Source organism: Psittacula echo, assembly GCF_963264785.1.
Source record: "Psittacula echo genome assembly, chromosome: 3".
Lineage (NCBI taxonomy): Eukaryota > Metazoa > Chordata > Aves > Psittaciformes > Psittacidae > Psittacula > Psittacula echo.
Genome location: NC_137736.1, coordinates 57,493,344 through 57,514,806, shown reverse-complemented (window position 1 = coordinate 57,514,806; position 21,463 = coordinate 57,493,344). Strand labels below are relative to the sequence as shown.

The 21,463-nt window shown below is 36.0% G+C and overlaps 1 protein-coding gene across 6 annotated transcripts in view; it reads right to left on the bottom strand.

Moving 5' to 3' along the window:
- HERC2 (HECT and RLD domain containing E3 ubiquitin protein ligase 2) overlaps positions 1 to 21,463 on the bottom strand; it is a 105,314-nt gene that overhangs the window by 46,521 nt on the left and 37,330 nt on the right. For all 6 annotated transcript variants that reach the window (XM_080613001.1, XM_080612998.1, XM_080613002.1 and 3 more), the window contains exons 16-47: positions 20,851 to 21,044; positions 20,120 to 20,320; positions 19,237 to 19,465; positions 19,037 to 19,161; positions 17,555 to 17,733; positions 16,441 to 16,625; positions 15,927 to 16,082; positions 15,540 to 15,725; positions 14,284 to 14,454; positions 14,074 to 14,177; positions 13,809 to 13,959; positions 12,970 to 13,184; positions 11,956 to 12,088; positions 11,719 to 11,846; positions 11,401 to 11,596; positions 10,686 to 10,822; positions 10,009 to 10,182; positions 9,791 to 9,927; positions 9,553 to 9,704; positions 8,927 to 9,118; positions 7,873 to 8,060; positions 7,188 to 7,380; positions 6,880 to 7,062; positions 6,134 to 6,318; positions 4,384 to 4,531; positions 4,093 to 4,289; positions 3,619 to 3,849; positions 3,049 to 3,184; positions 2,327 to 2,470; positions 804 to 946; positions 339 to 606; positions 37 to 179 (exon numbers count right to left, since the gene is read on the bottom strand). In XM_080613001.1, the coding sequence (XP_080469127.1) occupies positions 37 to 179; positions 339 to 606; positions 804 to 946; positions 2,327 to 2,470; positions 3,049 to 3,184; positions 3,619 to 3,849; positions 4,093 to 4,289; positions 4,384 to 4,531; positions 6,134 to 6,318; positions 6,880 to 7,062; positions 7,188 to 7,380; positions 7,873 to 8,060; positions 8,927 to 9,118; positions 9,553 to 9,704; positions 9,791 to 9,927; positions 10,009 to 10,182; positions 10,686 to 10,822; positions 11,401 to 11,596; positions 11,719 to 11,846; positions 11,956 to 12,088; positions 12,970 to 13,184; positions 13,809 to 13,959; positions 14,074 to 14,177; positions 14,284 to 14,454; positions 15,540 to 15,725; positions 15,927 to 16,082; positions 16,441 to 16,625; positions 17,555 to 17,733; positions 19,037 to 19,161; positions 19,237 to 19,465; positions 20,120 to 20,320; positions 20,851 to 21,044 (5,504 nt within the window). The remainder of the gene's footprint in view (positions 1 to 36; positions 180 to 338; positions 607 to 803; positions 947 to 2,326; positions 2,471 to 3,048; positions 3,185 to 3,618; positions 3,850 to 4,092; positions 4,290 to 4,383; positions 4,532 to 6,133; positions 6,319 to 6,879; positions 7,063 to 7,187; positions 7,381 to 7,872; positions 8,061 to 8,926; positions 9,119 to 9,552; positions 9,705 to 9,790; positions 9,928 to 10,008; positions 10,183 to 10,685; positions 10,823 to 11,400; positions 11,597 to 11,718; positions 11,847 to 11,955; positions 12,089 to 12,969; positions 13,185 to 13,808; positions 13,960 to 14,073; positions 14,178 to 14,283; positions 14,455 to 15,539; positions 15,726 to 15,926; positions 16,083 to 16,440; positions 16,626 to 17,554; positions 17,734 to 19,036; positions 19,162 to 19,236; positions 19,466 to 20,119; positions 20,321 to 20,850; positions 21,045 to 21,463) is intronic.

Here is a 21,463-nt window from a genome sequence, read left to right as displayed (position 1 = left end):
CTAGTATGACTTAGGTTTCAATAAGTTGATACTTACCACAGGGCAAGCAGCTTCAGCTTCTTCTACCTCCTCTACTATCTCCTCATCTGAATATTCATCAGAGATAGTATCAGCATCAGAGAGATCCGTAATTTGAACATCAGAGTGATCCAACAACCAGCCAACCAAGGCTTCCACTCCTAATACAGAAAAATACAAACTCATTCTGTCTTTAAGGGATTCTCTAACATTCCTAAGATACTATCCAAAAAGAGAAGTAACAACTGCTCCCTGATAAGTAGCATTTTATCTGCTCACAACTTGCCTTCTAGTATCATTAATTTAATTAAATTAAATACCTGGTAATCCAGAAGCACTTCCAGAGGTTCCAGACAGAGATTTTAATGCAAATTCTATGTTTTTCCTAGGAAATCCCATTTCCATAAGTTGAACTACAATGGGGAGAGGTGGAATTGGAGACTGCTTGCGTTTCTTCGCTTTTGTGGGTCGGATATGTTGCACTGTGATGGGTGTTGTAGCTTCACTAGAGCTGCAGTCTTCAAACACTGGAGTTGAAGGATGTGTAGACTCTACAGCCAGATACTGGCATACTGCCAAAGCAGCAGCCTAAATGAGAACAAATTAATCAGTCCAAGTTGAAAAAAGCATGTTTAGTATGTTTTCGTGCATGTGTGCATCTGAAATTAGAGGTTATTTGCCAAGAGGGGTTCATTTTTTTAAAACCTGTAGCTTAACAAGTTTCAATTGTAATATGAATTGGAAAGATTTATTTATTAGGTTACTTGGCAGAAAACAGACTCTACCTCAAGCTCTTGTTTGTCAAATATTGCTTTCACAGGTGATGGTTGTGTAGCAGCTGTCAAAAGTTGCTGCAGAAGAATCATCGGAGGCTGTGGTCCTTCAGGAGACATATCTCCGATGTCGGGAGAGGCGACTGCTCCATCCTCTTGAAACAGAAACATTATTTTAACCAAAACCATGTAAGTCAATCTGCAGACTTATTCTGGGGCCTACTGGTTGATCAAACACGTTGTTTATCCCACACTTCTTCTCCACAGCAAACTCAAGTTTAAGATCAAATCATGCGTGCCACTATCTTCATAAAAAGAAGTAAATGAGCAATTTGTAGGTAAACAATATTTTTACTAAAATACATTTAGAACATATTTAGCAGACACTACTCAGTGAACAGTGAATTTGTGCAAATACCTTCTGAGTTCACCTTTTACAATAAGACTATTACAAAGAAGTTCTTCCAGGATAAACTCCTTTATACAGACAACCAACAATTTCACTGATCTCCAAATCATGGTGCATACTTTCTAGACTGAGTAATTTCCCCTTCTAATACACCTCTTTGGGAAGAGCTCCCTGTAGGTATTCACTGTCACTTCAAAAGAATATGCCTTTTTTTAATCAACTGGCTCACAATTCTGCAACTTTATATTTGATTTTGTGGGGTTTTTTTGGCATAAATATTCATGTTGCCTAGATGTGTACTCTGGCTTTACTCTAGCTACACTCTTTACCATGGCTATCTCATGAAAGTGTTCTCATTCTTCACTTAACTACAACAAAAAGAAGTTCTCATATTTGAAACAGTAACAGAACAGTTAATAGTCCTCATGTACTTATGCTGTTCCAGTTAAGAAAAAAAGTTCCACTCCTGGAAAAAAAAATCTGATCATTCTGTTGACTTTAAATTTAACAACCCCTAGAAAGATACAAATAAACTGAATATATTTAAAGACATTACATGTTTTGCAAATGCCTGGATGATTAATATGAACTATAAGGGCATCAATAGCTATCCTGAAAGATAACAGAGCGAGTGAATGTATAGATAGAATGTATTCAAATTATTAAAACTACAATTTTTTAAACTTTTTAAGATTATGCTTAAGACTCTGTAACCTGGTACTTGTTTCACTGGAAACTGCAAAACATTTGGAATAAAAGGAATAGCCAACTGAGAACTCGTACTTTAAGCTTTGAAGAAGAAAAAGACTCCACTGCAAAAAACCCATAAGATTTTTAAAATTAATTACAAAGCTTACTAACTATAGAAGACTTACAAATTTAGCTAACTCCAGTATTTCAAGCTTCAAACACCTGATCCATTTAGACTTCCAAACCTAAGTTAAAAAGTCAAAATGCTGTTAATATCTAAGGTTAAAACATTCCTGATTTTGAATTTTGAATTTTTAGTCTTTAGAGGGCAAACTTAATTTCTACCCTTTGACTGCTATCAGCAAGGGTTATTGTCACATACTCTTATCTACCACCTAAACAAACAGCAGTACACTCAGGCTGCATTTCAGAATACCTGCAGGGTTTAATACAGACTCCTGAACAGCTGGCTGAGATAAGATCTGCCTTAGTGTATCCTGGTGAGAAAGCAGAGCTCGGCCTGCTTTCAGTATGTACAGCTTTAATTGCTGGCATCGCAGCAGGTCCAAATCCACTTGACCTATCAGAAATATAAAGCAGCTGTTAGCACTAGGAATCTCTTGTATTAGAGAAGAAAGGCTACCATTCATACAACCTCAGCCCAAAGATAAGTTTAAACCTTAACTCACTACGTGAAATCTCGTATCATCAGTATTTCACAAGCTAGTTTGAAAAGCACCTGGATAAAAAGTCTGCACACATTCTATGACCCATGATACTAGAAACACTGCCTTCCTACTTTTTGCATCGTGAACAATCACAGAGCTGATGCACAGCACAGTAGGCACAGTAAAGATGGACCCAAATTATTTAAAAATTCAGTACAAGAAGTCCAGCCCCAAACCTTATTTACATTTTGTCAGCAAAGTAAAATGGTATTTCACCTACAGGGCAGAGTAATTCATCTCCTAGCTAAGCTTGTCTCATAAATGCTATTATTCAATATTGACTAAGGAAAAAGCTACGGTTCCAGAAAACCCTTTTTCTTATGTACATTTGCTATTAGCAGTATCTTTCCAAAGGTATATCCATATATTTAAAATCAAAACAAAAAAAAACAAAAAAAAACAAAAAAAAAAAAAAAAAATATTACTGTACCTGAAAGACCCTGATTGGGAGACTTCATTCTTTGTTTTTCTACTTTACTTCCAGCCAGGTTTACTAGTTGAGCCCAGATGGATAGCATAGGTTCAGTGAAAGGCAAGTTGTTCACGTTAAAAGCCACAACTGGAAGCTGGACAGTGGGGGAAGAACCAGACAAAAACAAAGAAAAACAGATAAGCGGTTTTTGTAAAATTTTACAAAATCATTCAAAGTTTCAATGTTTATTAACTGACAAATGCTACTTCTTCTCTTCTTCAGTTAAATACAAATAAATATGCTCCTCTCATACAACAGCTATAAATCACATTGTCATGACTTGGGATTCTACCTCAAGTCAAACAACTTCAGATCAAATTCCTTTTCCTTTCATCTCCTCAACAAACGAGGACATGCTTTAAAGGTCCTACAGAGGTTAACATGAGTACCATCTTAGATTTTCATTCAGAGCCTTGTACATATTGAATGTCAATGTATTTACTGAATGAACAACAAATATTTTCTTTGCTTCATATCAGACTTAAACCATGCTCCTCCTGTATTAAAGTCTCTGTAAAATGAACTTACTGGCTTCAGCTGATTCAAAGGGCACACTCTACATGTTCGCATATCATAGAACTGTACAGTGATTTTCCCTTTTGGGGTGATGCGTGTCACTGTGCCTTCTCCAAATTCATCATGAACTACTTGTCCACCCAGTCTCAAGCGACTGTCTATGCCACCAATCACAGCCAGCACTGCCATTAGGCCTCCCACCTCTGGATTCTCAGTGTCAGGGAAGTAGTCATCCAACAGAGCCTAACAAAGAACAATAAAATTAACTGTAGGGAGAAAACATAATACTTCTACCTGCTTTAAAATACAAAGTTAATCACACATACTTCAATTTAAAAATTACAACACATAAATACACATATATACACACACAAATAGAAAAATGGTTTTAAAATTAAGTTTAATATTGTTTACAAATATTTAATATTCATAATTTAAAAATAAATAATGCTAAAAAAATGAGCTATTTTAAAACGTGGAAACTACCCCTTCTGACTGTTTTCCTGCAAAGATGTGGGTGATGGAGGTTAGCTGAGAGTTGATGTACTTGTTTATGAGTCCATTCCACTGGCCGAGTGAATGGAGCGTCCTCAGCAGTGCCACTATCTCTTCTGCTAAAGTACTACTGTGAGTGGCAGTTAGAGATGCCTGAGGTCTGGCCTTTCTCCTTCTCAGAGTAGATTCTGGAAAGACAAAACAATTGCACAACAGTTATGAATTTAATGCACACATTTTTTTTATACATGAAAATAAGCCACTATCAGAAAATTTTTCTACCTCTGAGTAGTGGGATATCTGAAGAACAAGTACTAAGCAGGCTGCCTAAAAACCCAAACAGTTTTTCCACAAGAAATTTCATGTCTCTTGACCTTTCATTTTTATCCCAGGATGGAAGTACTGCTTTCAATAAATGTACAGCAAGTATCTAAAAAGAGAACAAAAATCAGTGTTATTACATTCTAAGTCACCAAATATTAAAGAAACTTGCAAACATGTTAAGTACAGAATAAGGTTAGCTTTCCTTCGTAATTACTTCTAAAATGCTGATTTTTTTCCAGCAGTGGAAATTAGGAGCTACTGATAGTTTGCTAACAAATATTCTAAAAGAACTTGTGCCAGTTCCAAGTCAGAAGGAATTTTATTGGCACATCATATTAATGAATCCAACCTCTTCAATACCCAGGACATTAGACAAACACACAGAAAGAATGTAAATGACTAAAACACATAGGAAAGATAATAATACAGAATGGAAAGGTTTGCTCAGATTCCAGACTCAGATCTTAGTAATAAGATGTATTTCAGATTGAAAGTTTCCAAGCGTTCTGCAACGAAGGTAGGATAATTAAAAATTATGAGATATAAAGCTGAATAATAGAAGGCGGCAAAAAAGCAACCACAGTGATACCCAAGAGCAGTTACTGTGAAAGTAGGGCCTCTGACATGAACAGAAGGAACCGGCTGGCATCTCTAAACCTAGACACTCAGTACAGGACTGACAAGGAACATGAGAAGGTGCAGTGCTGCAGGATCAAAGAGCAGATGGGGTTGCATGTTCTGAACAGAAGTATTCCACATTTTGAGCTTCCTCATCTTCTACAAGTAAGACCAATACAGAGACATCTCTTCTTCTAAACCTCTGTCAATAACATGTCTTTCTAAACTTTAACATCTCATCTTTTTCTTGTTACTCTGTTAGATGCTGGTACATCAGGAATGCTCATTGTTCTTCAGTATTCTCTGAACAGTACAGATAACTCTAATGCACTAAGGCCTGGATGATGACAGAAGTTTCATCACAGTAAAAATACTGGCAAGAATTTGATGGAGGATCACAAGAAATTTACAGGCCTTTATGATACAAGGCTTTAAAAAAAGTCTTATCAAGGAAAAGACTAAGACCTTTTGATCTCCAAGCCTTAAAACTTGGAAGAGTTATTCCATAATAAGGCTGCTTTTGAATCTCATGAAAAAGATGCTAAGGAAAGTGAAGGGGAAAAAAAAAAAAAAAAAAGAAAAAAAAAGAGAGAGAGAAGACAAAAGGGAAAAAGGGACAAGGAAAAGACAATACAAGATGCAAAGATGCAGCTTCTTAGGACAGACTGTAACTAAACAATAATAACAGTTTGTTATGGAAGGAAGGGCAGTAAATAATATATAATTTGTTAACTGTAAAATGAAATTGCAAATTTTCCCTAATCATCTTTTTGTTATTCTTTTCTTTATGCAACTTCTAGGAAACATTATATGGGAGTTTCTGGAATACATTTTTGGAACACCATTCTGACTTCTCATCTGTACAAAACTTTAAGGCTTTCAATACAACAATGGAGCCTGTAGTGCCCTGAAGGGTCAAAAACTCAACAGATATGTTTTTAAAACAATGAATCCTAAATACAAGACAACATGTTATCTTTTTCCCAATTAATTAATGTTTTTAATAGATACTTTTTTTTCTACTTTTAAAGACAGCTAAAGTGTACTAAATTAATTGCCTACCAAAGTACTTTGGAAATACACACATTACCTGTCTCTGTAGTGAAGCAGCAGTGAAAGATTCATGCCCCTCAACAATTTTCATTAGCAAAGTTATCCACTGAGATGTACTAAGAGTGCTGCACATTTGAGGCATGAGTGCTATACTTCGAATGAATCCCAACGTGCACCAACTCCTATGCTGTTCTTTATAAACTAATTTATTTGGCAAGGAAGCTAAAAACAAAAAGATATATACATATAACAGTTGACTTTTCTGCCAGCTACATAATTCTCTATATATTACATGGGGAATTTTTGGACAAATCAGAACAGTGAGCTTTAGAGCCTGTAATTAATTTTATTAAAAATGCCTTTAAAGCAATTCTCATTCTCATACTGTTTCCTCATTTCAAAGTAGTTAACAGTGTTACTTCTGAAATTACAAAGAAGCTATGGAAATGAATAGGTCATATCCAGTCATATTGTTGTCCCCAAACAGAAAAAAAAAAGAAAAAAAACCCAGTTAAGAAATTCATTGTCTAAGCTAACAATACACATCCTGATGCCCCATATCTCATGTGTTTCTCCTGCTTTTACAATTACATAGTAAGAATGCTCAAGAACATTTATGTTGCCTTTGCTAACAATTAAGATTTTAAAAGCTCTGAAAATTCATTTTCTATCCTTTGGCCTTAAAGGATTAAAAACTAGTAACAAAAGATCTACAAAATTACAAGACAACAAAGCACAAACCACAAACACATAGCTGAATCAGACTGTTTCTACATAATGTACCTGATTTATCTATTGTTCCACTTTCCACAAGCATACGAAGTAGACCACACAGAGTCCTAGTAGCATCACTTTGCATGACTTCAGCATGGACACCAGCAGAGAGACAAAGCGTCTGTAACAGGTTCACGGTACTTGTCAGCATCATGGAAGTAGGGTGAAGATTCCTTTCAACTTGTTCTACTTCTGAAGAGAGACAGAGAAGGAAAAGGAATGTACTAATATTGAGTTAATCTATTTCACAAAGACTTTTGAAAGAAACTATGTGAGAAATTTGTTATAAACATTTCCTCTAAAAATAGCTTTTTTACCAGAATCATCTTCAGTGTCTGAATCCTCTGTTGTGGGCTGCGTTGCCGGCGGCGGCTCAGCTAGTTTGAGATCATATTTTCCCTCCTTGCCCATTCTGTAAGAATTTGTACTTCCAGTGTCCCACTGCACTCTAATCCAGCCATCTTCTCCCAGTTCTCCAATCACACGACCCAAACCTGGAGTGGGTCCATCCTGACAAAAGAGAGGGGCTCAAAGTTACAAAATCAACAATAATTCATACTCAAAATTCATAAAATAATAACGCAATTACTCTTTTTTGCTGTTAACCTAACGTTTAGGTAGTAAACATTCAAAAATGTTTCAAAATCCAGCATAAAGTTGGAAAGCATTTCACAGTCTTCAAAAGAAACCACCCCATGAAACTACAGCAATACTCAAGTTTAGATCTGTTTTACTAAGTACTGCGTAGGTGCCACACACTTCTACTTGTAAGTGTATAATACTACTGTAGCATAGAAGTGATTCTATTTCCTCTTAAAATCATTAATCAGAACAGTCTTACTAAAAAGAATTTTCATCTCTGAAAATGAAGTTAAACAAATACTTAATATACTTTCTGTCAATTCTCCAAGTCTTTGAAATGTAAAGTGACCTTTAAAGTTTGAACATAAAATCTACAGACATTCCACTGAACAGACTTTAGATTTTAACAGGAAGTTGTACCTGATCACCCCATTTCCAGTCTACCCCTCTCACCACTCTGGTACCAATTTTCATCATGGCTGCCAGCTCTGGTCCAGAAACAGGGAGTTGAACAGGTGTAGTCTCCTTTCTTGACTCTTCCAGGACTGTGGCAGAAGCTCCATGAGAAGAGGCAATCATATCTTCTTCAATGTTATCAGAACTAGGTCCTAAATATGAAAATGCGTGAAAAAATTTAAAACCAGCTGTGTTTATATGCATATATATATATATATATGTAAAATTTTAAGGCACATAAGGTTTGCAATATAAAAGCAATAACATAGGAAAGCTGACTTCACACGTGATGCAGTCATATGAGCTTTTAGGAAACTATGATGCAATTGCTTTGAATACACAGGACTCTAAATACTTAATTTTAAACAAAATAAGAAACAGAATAAGGTAGATATATTATAATGACAAGTCCAGTGGCTAAATGGTTCTACTAACAGAATTTTTTTATAAAAACTTCCTAGGAGCACTCCACGTAAGTACAAGTTATGAGAACAAATATTTGGTACCACCTAAAAAAAAAAGCAAAAAAACTAAGAAACAAAAAACAGGGTAACTTGAATCATAGCAAAACACACCACGGAACTTCTTAGAACAAACAAAGGATCTTCCAGCTTAAATATGCAGCCTGGGAACAGTTTTAATAGGTAGAACAAATGAAACTGAATGAGTAGGGAGTAGGCACTTCCTAATGTTTCAATTTTAAATTTTCCATTTTAAATTTATTTGTAATGTTTCCATCCAAATTACACTATCATTCCTAAATTCTAGCAAGGGATGGCCAAAGCAAAGGCTTAGGAAGAAAACTGTGACCGAATAAAGGCTATTGTCAAACTAACTTCCTTCTCAATCATGCTTACAGATACAGATAAATACGTTTTTTATACTGGGGTAAAAGTAAACATCAGTAAGTACTATCTTTCAGAAACAAAGTAATTCTGTAGTTTGGGTACACCAACAGGTAAAAAATACAGGAGATTTACAAAACATGTGCTTTCTTCCAAACAAGAATATCTCATACCTATCAGCCGCAGAGTTGTTTGTGTCAACGCTAGCATGCCAGAATTAAGGAGGAGGCTCAAGGTATTTGCACCATGCTGCAGAGTCAGCATGTTGAGCATAACCAGCAGAAAACGTGCTTGTGGAATAGTTCCAAGACTTGGTCCTGCTGGATTTTCATTAGTAATTGTTTGTAGAGGAACAGGCTGCACACCTAATTCAAAAGTAATATAAATAACAAAGTCAGCTGACAATTGGGAACTATAGTAAAATAGGTTATTGAATCATTTAATTGATGGTTTGAAATATCTGAATTCCATGCTTCGCTTTAAGAAATTACAAGCTGAAGTTCCAGGAAACTTTGAATTTTTAGAATTTAGATGTTAATGGTGGAATATTACAAACGAGCAATCAATCGCCTCCTGCTGGGAAACCAGAAACACTCTTAAACACTGAAAACTGAGTTAAGGAGGTCGGGGAGGGGAGCACGGCACAGGCAGACAAAGTCAAAGTAATCCTCAGTAAAAAACAAAGGAACTGATTTTAGAATCCCAACTATTAAGAACTTCAAAAAAACCCCCAATGAACTGCAACAGTATTCACTTAAAATAGTTTTGTCCCCAGCCAACATCAAAAAATAAGATTTACCTAGTTCTTTAAATTTTGCACTGGCATCTAGCAAGATGTTCCGGACATTCTGAATAGCCCACGCATACAACTTCCCAAAAGTTACTTCTAGCAGCATTCTGTTAAATGGTGGGATCAGATCAACATCCTTCAAGCAGTCAGTAAGAGGTTCCCTTCACAGAAAAACAACAACAACAAAATAAGTATTTTTTTTTTCTTACCGAAGAATTGTGAAAGCAAAAGCAACAAAAAGGTTTACCCTATATTGGCTCCTTCTGGAATAAGCCTCTGCCATCCACAGAACATAGCATACTGCACAGATGGAAGCAAAAAATTTTTTGCTGCCAATTTCAGAATAGTATCTATTCCCTCCAGACGAACTTCTGCTCTTTCCAACTGCAAAAGAGGAAAAAAAAAAAAAATTGTCATATTTATGTAAACTGCTAAAACATGCAAGCCCATTTTCATACATTTTACCTGTTTTAATAAACATTTTCTCATTTTTTCTACATCCACTGGCTCTTCTTTAAGCGCAAATTCAACAATAGTGTTAAGAAGGGCAGACTGTGGATACAAGCCTTGGACATTCTGCTTCAGCCATTTGTATTTGTGGACACCTGTAACTGTACTCAGAAGTGGCTGCCACTTATCCTGCAAAACAGGAAGGTAGAATCTTAAAACATTTCAAACAATTTAATTTTGAATTACTGAAAATGTAAGTTATTTCATGTAAAAATCATATTCAAATTTAAAACAGTAGAGGAACTTCTTCAAAGCCAGGAAAAAGCTTAGTATTATTTGTAATTCATTCTCCTATTTACTATCGCTTCATAAAACTTTGAATGCCTTAATACTCAAAAAAAGAGGAAGTAACTCATCAAAATCTTTTATTTTGAAATGAAGCTTTATCTGGAAACTTCTAAGACTATCTAAAAATTAGAGAAGGTATCTTTACATATTCTAAATATGCAGTACTTAGAATTGTTTTAGGAATTATTCCAGGTCTCACTAAAACAATGCACCATACTTAAGTATATACCCTAATCGCCATTATCAGAATATTAAATGTCAAGTTATAACAATCATGCTTTAGCTTATACTTTTTTCTCTTGTTATTTTTATTCACAAGGTTGAGTCAGTATCTGATACGCTACCTTGGGTGATTTGATTGGTATGGGCCTTTTATCTATAGGCACAGGACTATGAGGTACCACGCAGGATTCTTCCAAATCACTCTCTTCATTTCCGATTTTGGATTCTTCCACATCAGCAGATTCAGATTTTTTTGGCACTATAAACAAAAATTACATTCTTTCATGTAATCTGATAACATTTGACATGTCACATTTTTAGGTTTGCATGATTAACCTAAACATATAGAAGCTTAAGACCTACCTATAATAAAATGGAAATGTACTCTTGGTGACAGTATGTCCAACTATTATTAAATTAGCTCTGTAATATCTGCAACATTCTTTTATCTTTAAAAAACAACTTCAAAAGCATTTTGCTGTTTGTTCACCACATTATTTCCAGTTAAACAGCTCTCCAACTGCACTGCTTTAATAAAACACAATATTTGATAAGATTCCACTTCTAGTTAGACTCTACTAAAACCAATTCAGAGGGACTGATACTGATGGATCATCTTTAATATGCCGGAACACAAAGAAGCCTGCCTCACCTCTTGTCTGCCTGTTCTTGCTTATGAACTGACATGCAGCCATTGATTTAGAAAACTTCATGAAAATGCATCAGAAAGCAAATGGCTTTGATGCTTTAGCTAACAAGTCTCAAACACAGAGCAGCAAAACTTGGAATGAGATTGATTTTCATTGTTTCAAAGAAAATACATTAATGTCACCTTACCTCTTTTTTTCCTTTTTTCTCTAATTATTTTCTGAGCTACCCTCCGCCATCGGGGCAAGGAACTCAAAAGTTTAAATTTAGACATTATAGAGAGATCATTGCAAACTGCAGGACGTAATTCATTGAATAAGAATCTCAAACGCTCAATGACAGGAGCACAAACTTCCTTGTAAGAACGTCCTTGCTCTTGATGGGTCTAGAAATAACATTGAAAGATTAGGTTACTGTTCAATATTCAATAAAATGAACAATATGTAACTTATTAATAAAACACTTAAAATTAAAAACAATCTGAACTTCAGCAGCTACGAGGCTTACCTTTATCAGTGAGCATTTTGCTTGGTAGACAACACGACACACATCCACTACAGATTTTGGTAAGGTTTTGTGCTTTACCTGGTCAACTCCAAGGGTACCAGGATGAACAAGAGAGAGTGCTATGTGACCTTAATGGGAAAAGACAATCTCTAAATATGCATTTCCAAAATCATCCATAGCAGAGTTTAAACTTGTCCAAGATGTATTCTGGGACAGCTATACCACAAGCCTACCTACCCAAATCTTCATGCTTCAGAAGACAACATAATAACAACCGTCCTACTTCTTCCACAGGATGCTCAGGAGGGAATGTGATTGGTGTTGTTAAGTGACACTGTTTACAGTATCTCTCTATTTGACACAAGAAGTCCTACAAAATAACACAACAGCTTCTGTTTAACTTTGGTTTTAAGTAAAATGAAAGGACTCAAAATACTGCAGCCAGCATTTAAATAATACTGAATAACCTCCATAACCTGAACTAACAGGTGAAGTGAGATACAACGCATAGCATGCACTTTTCAATACACAGGAATTACAACTCAATACTGCAAAGAATACCCTTTATCATTCTTGTATGAAGAACAACACGGCTCAAACAACAAAGTTACTACAGCCTTTATCTTTTTCTGACATAGCCAGGTCACCTAAGACAATTTTTAATTCTCTTCTGGCTCATCATTATTGCTATGTTATTCTCCCAATGACTTATTTGAGGGTTTTGATAAAGGAGCTGAACTCAACAGGTTCAAAAACCTGAAAGTACTATAAAAGACAATGATCAATGTAAATTTCAGGGGGTTTCATAATGTCTGTGAATCCAGCTAAGTGAAACCTGAACCCTAAAGCACAAAGGGACTTCAAGGCATACATGCACCTGACACACAAAATACATTTGAACTTTGGCAAAGAAAACTCCATCTTAGTTCAACTGAAGGTGAGCAGGGTCTGTCAATAGTACTAAAACTTGACATGGAAAGTAATGCATTATTATTTCTTTTTGTAAGAATACATTTACACTTCTTAGTTCTACCACTGAAAAATTCAAAAGAAGGAACTGTGCTAAGTGAAATACACAAATTTTATCCATTAGTAGTACTCAATCACTCCTTTCACTAAAAGCAATTCTGAAATAACTTTTTCAACTATTTTGCTATAACTTCTGGAAAATTTTGACCAACAAAACTGTTTCAGGCCATGATTGTCACCCTTCAGCAACATTTTTTGTGACTAGAATTACTGAAGGCTTACCTTTACAGTGTGATCCTGAATATTATTATCTGCAATAGCTTGGAGAAAAGGTTGTGAATGGTCGCTCAAAGTTAATCGATGTGTATACAGTTTTGATTTGTTTGGGGTAGTGTTACCAGGTGAACTGCAATGGTCTTCATCTTTTTCCTCATTGTAACTATAATGAATCTGACTAGTCTGCAAGCCTCCAGAAAAGATAGATGACTTCAACCATTCTAAAAGAAAGGAAACACACATGTATATTCTGATGAAAGATTAAGCTATCAACACTTAACAATTCCCTCAAATAAAATGCATATACAGCCTTCTAACAAGGTTTAGCAGCTCTTCCATTTGATGAAACCTTTTCACAAGAAAAAAAAAAAAAAAATGGGGGGGGGGGCCTGCAGCTGAGAAACAATTAAGTAACAGGGCAGCCATCACCTGTTCAGAGATAATAGGGCCTTAGCTCTTTTTCTGTGATTAATATTGAATTATACCATCTATTCACCAAACTAAGATACCCAACAAGATAGACTCCACCACCAGATGCTTCAGGGACCCTTAATTGAACACAAATTGTAAGATAACTGTGCAATACGGTCTCCTTTCTCTTACAGTATTCTACCTTGCATATGACAAAAAATACGGGTATTTAACTGTTCAAAATTATCTAATCCCCACTTCAATCTTGCTACATTAGTGGACTTTGATGAGTGTGGTAATAAATGTTACAAATAAAGAACTTCTGGAGAAGACAGCAAGACTGAAGAGGTGATAGATTTGGCCTGTGTCTTTTTATTGCATGCTTTCAACTAGTATTTATCACTTATTTAAGCTCAAAATGAGGTTCTGCTTACTGGCACATTCAACTTCCAGAGGCGAAAGTGGTGTGCTCATTGCCAGGTAGGAAGCGTGCAGGCCAAGGAGAAGACCCAAATTCCTTTCAGTGTCTATTAGAGGTGATGACAAAGTGCTGACATCCGGCGTTGTAATCACTTCCTGGTCAGGCTAATTAAAAGAAATAAGAGTTGAATGCTAGAACTGAGCTCCAACAAGGATTCTCATATCAAAGCAGTACTTTACTTTAGAAGGTATGCATTCATTAACATATAATATTTTTACCTCCATATAGTGGCCAACACAGAAGGCATGCATTGATTCTCGTGTGTCTTCAAACTGCAAAGCAGCTTCCAAAGCAACAACTGGGTCCTCACCTGCAAACTGAGCTAATGAAAGAATGAGGTAGTCAGTATAATATCTAAAAAGCTGTTCATCTAATCTAGTTTTGAAACAGAAGTCATCTGTGTTTTTAACTCAGATGCTGATTCTCACCAAGTATGCTACTGCCAGTTAAAGACTGGGTTTGGAAGTCCTTTATATCATACACTTTCCCATCAATCACTGTCCAAAATCCTCCATCTTTGTTATGGTTCTCTAGATCAGCTTTACGTATAAGTGTCACCTCCTCATTATTTCTGCAACTCTGGCCAGTAAAAAATGAACCTACAGGTATGAAACAGAATAGAGAAATTATCAGCAGAAAAATAAATTTGCCTAACCAAATTCTTCACTTCTGTTCAAAGGCTGTTTGTCTTTTGATATGCTCAGAAGTCAAAGGGCTATTAATATTTTCCTGTCTACATACCATGCAATTAAATTGTCTTTATGCTGTATTCTTTTATGAACTAATCTCCAATGTCACATCATCAAAAACCTAGCAATGCCAAACTATACAGCTGTTTTGCTTGGAAGCGTAGCAGAACAACCAGCGTTCTGGCAAATCACTGTCACAGTTTGTTGTCCCTCCAAACTACTTCAATTTTATTACATGATTGCCCACAAGGCGTTGGCAGTATCTTTAGTCTAAATCCAGGTCATTTTTTTTATATGAAAGAGGGAAGGTTACATACGTGTTAGAACTCTTCCCATCTACATACAAGTAAACTATTTCAAACCAAAGGTGATTTTATCCAGGCAAGAAACATCAGAGTAATGTTTGCACACACACACCTTTGTATCAGTTTTCTTTCTCTATTAAGACCAGTAACTGAATTTTCACATAGTTTTTCCTCTCCCCAACACACTACTGTCTAGCAGTGTGATGTTTGGCTCTCTTAAGTTATGCCAACCATGTTTCATTCCTCCCTCCATCAGTAAAATGCTTACAGTCCAAAATACTCACTTTTGCCTTCTCTTTTCATCCCAGACACAGCTCTATTATAAAGTGCCTTAGGAAAAGAAAACTTCCTTATTTCAAAGCTTTCATATTACTCTGCCTTTATGTTACAGATAGAATTTATTAACAAGATGCACAGATGTACCACTCCTGTTTTCACTGCAACTTTTCACGCTCAAAATTACCTGAACTACTTAATTTAAAAAGTTGCACTTGTATTCTGCTTAATCTCACCTCTATACATAACTTTCTTGAGAATTTACACGCAGAAACAAATACTGATGTATGAATTGGTTAATAAAAAATTGTACTATAAAGTAGAATTCCCTTCCCAAGAGCAGCTCATGAACAGTCACTGTTTTTATATAGCTACTTTATGAAAACATAAATAAACAAGCCCAAATGTACATACCCATTATTCCTGGCCATGCTAAATCCTCATTGTCATCCCTTTCCTTTCCAGGGGCTAAATGGTTAAATCTGTCTAGATGTTCAAGCAAGCCAGCTAACAGAGGGATAGCACCAGCTTCCTGCATTAATCCAGCATTTTTACTGAGAAGTAGCACTACAGAAACCACCAATTCTGGAAGAAGAATGCCTAGAACACAGAAAAAACAGAAGTAAATCACCAAGCAATACATTCTGCCTTCAAGTACTGCTTCATTACAAAGCTCTTGCCTTCCCCATCAAATTTCCCCTTCTTGACTTTTTTTTGTCATTTACAACTTTTAAGAACAGCTACAATACAACTTTATCATTTGTGAAGGAAAGGAAAGGAGGACAGCAAAGAAAATCCTACCAGTTAAATCCCCATCCACGACACGAGATACTTCTGCAAAATGCCTATGACTAGTAGAAGCAATGCTGGTTGCTACAGGAAGTATATCGCCAATGTGCGTGCACAGAAGAGCAGTGTATTTCTTCAGCAAAGAGCCAACACCTAAGAGGTCAGGACCTACGTAAAAAGGAGGAAGAGTACAGAAAACCATCACATAGTCATATTTGAGAGACAGATTTCAAAAGCTGTCACTCTTCTGAAATGCAGCTACTCAGTATTAGCACTGCATTTAGAAATGACATCCTTTTAAAACTTCAGAAGTTTATAAATTTATTATCTAGATCCTGTTGCCTTCAGAAAAGAAATTTTCCTTTACAGAAAAAAAAATTAAAGAACTACTTTCAAACACTTTTCAGACAGATTCAACAACTAAGCTGATAAATGAGATAAGTCAAAGAAAGAAACTAGTATCTTTTGAAAAACGTATTACAGAAATGCTGAGAGAAGGTGGGCTTATTTTTGTACAGTAACTTACTGTATGTATTAGGGACCTGCCCAACACAATCTCCTGGGTAAAGTTTACTAACAAGCAGCCGCTGAAAACGGAGCAACAGGTCCAGAGAAGCAGATCTCTCTTTGCTACAATGTTCGTGGTCCATGCAGGAAGAAATGCGACGAGCAACATCTTTTAGTTTGACTATCGTCTGTGAAGCGATGTTCCTAATTGGTATAAAAGTATTGTAAAGTACTTCAAGTGAGCTGGTAGTGAAGACAGTCCACAAAAACACAGGTTAAGCTTTGGCTAGAGTTTCACAGAACTATATAAGAAATCTATGCAAAGTTTCTTTGTAGGATCTTCCCTTGTTTGCATCATAGCACCCGAAAAGTCAACGGTTTTTGTGGAGGCATTCCATTTTACAGGATTTATAAAAAGTACATCAATTCTGATTCTTTCGTCAATCACTCACTTCAAAAATCAATCTGACCGTTTTCACTGAAAGGCTGCAATGAAAGTCATGATATTGTGTAGCTCAGAGGAGTCTCAGTACTGATTAAATTACTCTGTTACCAGCACAATTAAGTGAAAAAGTACAATATATCTCTTAGTAGTCTCATAATTATTTCCTGTTACATATGCTATATATGAAATACTGCAGTAGATGACATAAAGAAGCTTTGTTCTCAGCACCCTGTTGGTCATGCATTCACAATTCTTTCTCAGTGTCAAGAATTTAAAATTCTGCCCACTTACAGCCCCAACTACAGTCTCCTTAAGGAAAAATATTCCATTCTAAACAAATGTGTGCTGAATCTCATACTTCATAAGGACAGGCTTTTGAGTGTTTGTCCTTTATTTGTTACACAGACTTTCAGGGTACAGGAATAAGTACACAAATCATAAAAGCAAGGCAGTTAAGTTTTCCTAAATCGGTCATTAAGTATAGAACTGTGCTCTTCAGCAAATATAAAATAGCAAAACTACAGGAAAGCTAGGAGAATGTTCAATATTTTGCATTCTGAGGAGCTAAAATGCTAGCAGGAGACTATTTATCTGCTAACCAAAATTAGTCATCCTTCAGTTGACTAGTTCATAAAACTTCTGAACAGATCTTCTGTACAAGAGTAAAAGACAAATTCAAAGCAACTACCTTAATAACTGCTGAATTAATTGAACTAATGGTAAACTTTGCTTTCCTGCAGATTCATAAATTCCAGTATTAATAAGGTCTTTGTCCAATGGAGTCCTGCTCCTATGAAGTGTTGATGCATTTGCTTCTTGTTCATCAATTTCTTTTTCTTTCTGTGCTTCTTTTTTTGCTTCAATATCCTAAAAAAGTATATAAAGAAAATGGGTAAACTGCCACTGTGATTATGAAACATTTTACTAACAAGTATTCATGTTAACATGATCAAGTTATTTTTACCTATGCCAGAAATGAAACAATCCCTACCAGACAAATGTGTATTGAATATTCCATAACAAGTCCATAGGCACACATTTTTAAAAATATATAAAATGAAAGGAAAGGAGATGAAAGTAAGAAAGAGTAGACAGCTATCAAATTCAATTTCCACCAAACCAAGTTAACAATTGCTTTCTGTTTGACGTATGTTTAACTGTGTCAATAGCTGGTGCACAGTTCAAAACTGAAGGCATGTTTACTCTATAAAAATAACAAATCCAGTCCACTGCATAAGAACCTGGTGTAGATTTGCTACTGAGCTATAGTCATACAGAACTCTATGGAAATATATTCACCCAGGTTTTAGACAACATAAATTAACCTGTGCAGTGCTATATGCTGCCACCTAGATCACTTTAAGCATATACCTGAAGTTGGCTCTGGCATCTCTGACTCACACTACAACAAATGTGCCCTAGAGACTTGGTTAAAAATCAAGAGGTGTTGCATGTCTTCAAATACAACAGAAAATGCTAATGCTAGATTACGCAGTAAAGCAAAAAATTAATACATGCATTTCCTCTCATCATAAACCTCTCCATTTACCAACAATGGAGAAAAAAACCAAGAAGAAAATATACTTGGAAGAATAAAACAAGTGAAGAGGCAAGGGAAAAGCACACTTTTGTTTTCATAGCCACACATAAATATGGCAATTTAAAGCAGTCTCTGCAGAGGATCTCCTATCTCTGAAGAACTAACAGAGAAGACAGCATATACAGAATGTTTCTTTCCTTTATATAACTAGTCAGCATCTACTACACATTCAAACCTGCCTGAAATGGAACCTATGGAAATTTGGGATGCTTCAAAGAATTCATTCACCTTGAATTCCTGAGTACTATAGCTGAAATTTCTGCTGGAGAGACATAGGTGAAATCAAGGAAGTGAAAAACTCAAGAAACCCAGAGAAAGGTACAAACTGCTTTGTAAAATTATGCTCCTATTATAGAGCTTTATTAAAAGTTTGTTACCTTTGTTGATATCATCACTCCAGGCAACGAAAAGAAACAACTACTAAAAAGGAGAATGTGATTCACGCTTCCATACAAACACTGGCTCAAGTTTCAGGTCAAAAGAGGATAACACCAATCTACAAACTCAAAAAAACACTTGATACATCTTCTTACTCTGTTTATACAGACCTTCAAAGCTGCTGAAACATACCTGAATTTCTGCAGTAATAGCAGCATTTAGTGCAGACTCTAAGCCTCCATCAGCCATCAAGCTGCCCACCAAGAGGTCAATCATAAATCTACGGCCTGGACTTACATTCATTTCATTTCCTGAAACTTAAGAATGGAAGGAGCTATTAATGAACTAGAAATGAAAGCTCCAAACAAACGGGTTTAAATATTAGGACCAACCTGCACTGGGTAAGAGTGCCGAGAGAGCTCTAGCCCGCTCTTCTGCTGTTGGCAGTAACACAGACCATCCACTCTGCAGCACTGCTTGAGCAGCCGATTGCACAGTATTAAGAACACCAGCATTGCTTGCTAATGTTACCACTGTCTGTTTCAGGCTATTGAGCAGAATACTGCCCAAACCTAAACCAAGGCATTCCGGATCCACCTGATGACTAATGGCAGCATGAAGCTGAAAAAAAAAAGGGGGAGGGAGAAAGCAAATTTTATTTAAGAAGAGATGTGAACTTTGGGAGGGGAAAGTCATCAAACCTGAAGAAAATAAGTTCACTGACCAAGACACAAACTTTCACATCTGTAAGTTTGTAAAATTAAGGGAAGTGCTGGCTTGCTCAAACACACCCTCAATTTAAACTAATACCCAAATATTATGTCTTATATTTAATTATATACCCTAAAACTCTGAACTGTAATAACCTAAAGAATGACCTAAACTGTTCCTACTCTGCTACAGTATGCTAGGAAAAGTAGCACATCTTCAGTGACTGTCAGATAGACTGACAGAGGACTATCACTCTTAAAAAACACTGTTTAAAATTCTTAGAAATGCTCAAAATCTGAGTGTATTGGCTTATTGTGTGATCATAACATGCTTAAGCTATTTAAATTTTATTTTTATGGTTCATTTTTAAAGGGATCCAAAAGCTGTCAAGGAGAAAAAAAACAACCATTAGCTGCCAAATTTCAAAGAGTAGAAAGTGATACTGTACTTACTTCACTTTTAAAATCAATAAAAACATTTTAAAGCACATTAAGTTTGCTATTTTCATCTATTACTGAAACAATTAGCTCAAGGACTGCTCAATGTGTAAGAAATTGAAGGTACCTGAAGCCTTAGAAGGTTTAATGTTGCCACAGCCATACACTCCTTCTCCTGAGGAGGGGGCCAGTCAGAGGAGCCATCCATTCCCTCTGTCACTTGTCTTAGTAACAGATCTAGCTGCTCAAATGTCATGGGGCAAACATCCACCACAAAAGGCACCCGCAAACCTATTGACCATTCTGAACACGATGACCAAGCAAAACTCTATAAATAGAAACAAAATTCAACAGTTATTTTCCAAAGATAAGATGACACTGATTAGAGATAGGAGTGTAAAGCCAACATCTGCTTCAAACAGTAACAGGAGATGCAGAAATAATATCAGCACATCTGCTGAGAAGAACCCTCCACTTCCATCCTTGTCAACGTATACAAAACCCTACGAAGGGCAGAAAAAAAAATTTTCTTATCACGTTTTCCAATCTGCTGTTATGCCAGTCCAGAGAGCTCACTATCTTTGTTGCAAGAAACCTTCTGCTTGACAACTCATCAATTCCTATACCAGACTAAAAACACATCAGGTAAATAGCTGCTTCTCAGAACACCAAAGAGAAGCAAAGCTTCTGGCAGAAGAACTGCATAAGATTTGTTTTTTCCAAGCCCTCATTTATTCAGAATAAGAAATAATAAGAAAAAAGTCATGCAAACACAGAAAGAAGGACTGGGATTAGTGTACAGAACTAGTCTCAGAGACAAAGACAAATCATAATTAACAAATTAATGATAAAACTTACCTGAGCAGGCCCACAGGCAATTCCAACAATATGCTTTGTGTCTAATCCTGGGAGAGCTGCAGGCTCTGGTTTGGTGATCCGCAAAGTATCAAAATGTTGACACTGATCATTGCTTCCCCAGCTGTGCACTTCACTATCTTCAGTCAGTGCTAAACAATGGGTAGATCCAGCTGCCACATCTATCACTTTCTTCCCTGACAGGAAAGTGAATATTGAAGACATAAATTAAAGATTACAATCATTAACAGAAAAATATCAGTGGTAAGGAAAACTGTGCTAATTACAACCATACTTCACTATGAACACATTATGGATGTCAGAAGTCTCACCTTTGCCTTAGCAGTGGATTGGAAGAGTACAGCAAAAGAAAAACCAATGAAATATTTAAAAATTCTTAAGAGACAGCTTAAGTATAAAAGTTGACAAGTTTGTTAAAAAAAAAAAAAAATCTTCTATATTGTATCCCTCCTACTTAGATAGTTTTTCAGGAAAGGTTTATTCATAGATAGGGATATCTTTCAACAGAGACTGTAAAGTTATATGGTAGTCATCAGTTCTGAAGTTACCTTCTATTAGACCATTCATCATATATGAATAACAATTTTAGGAATGA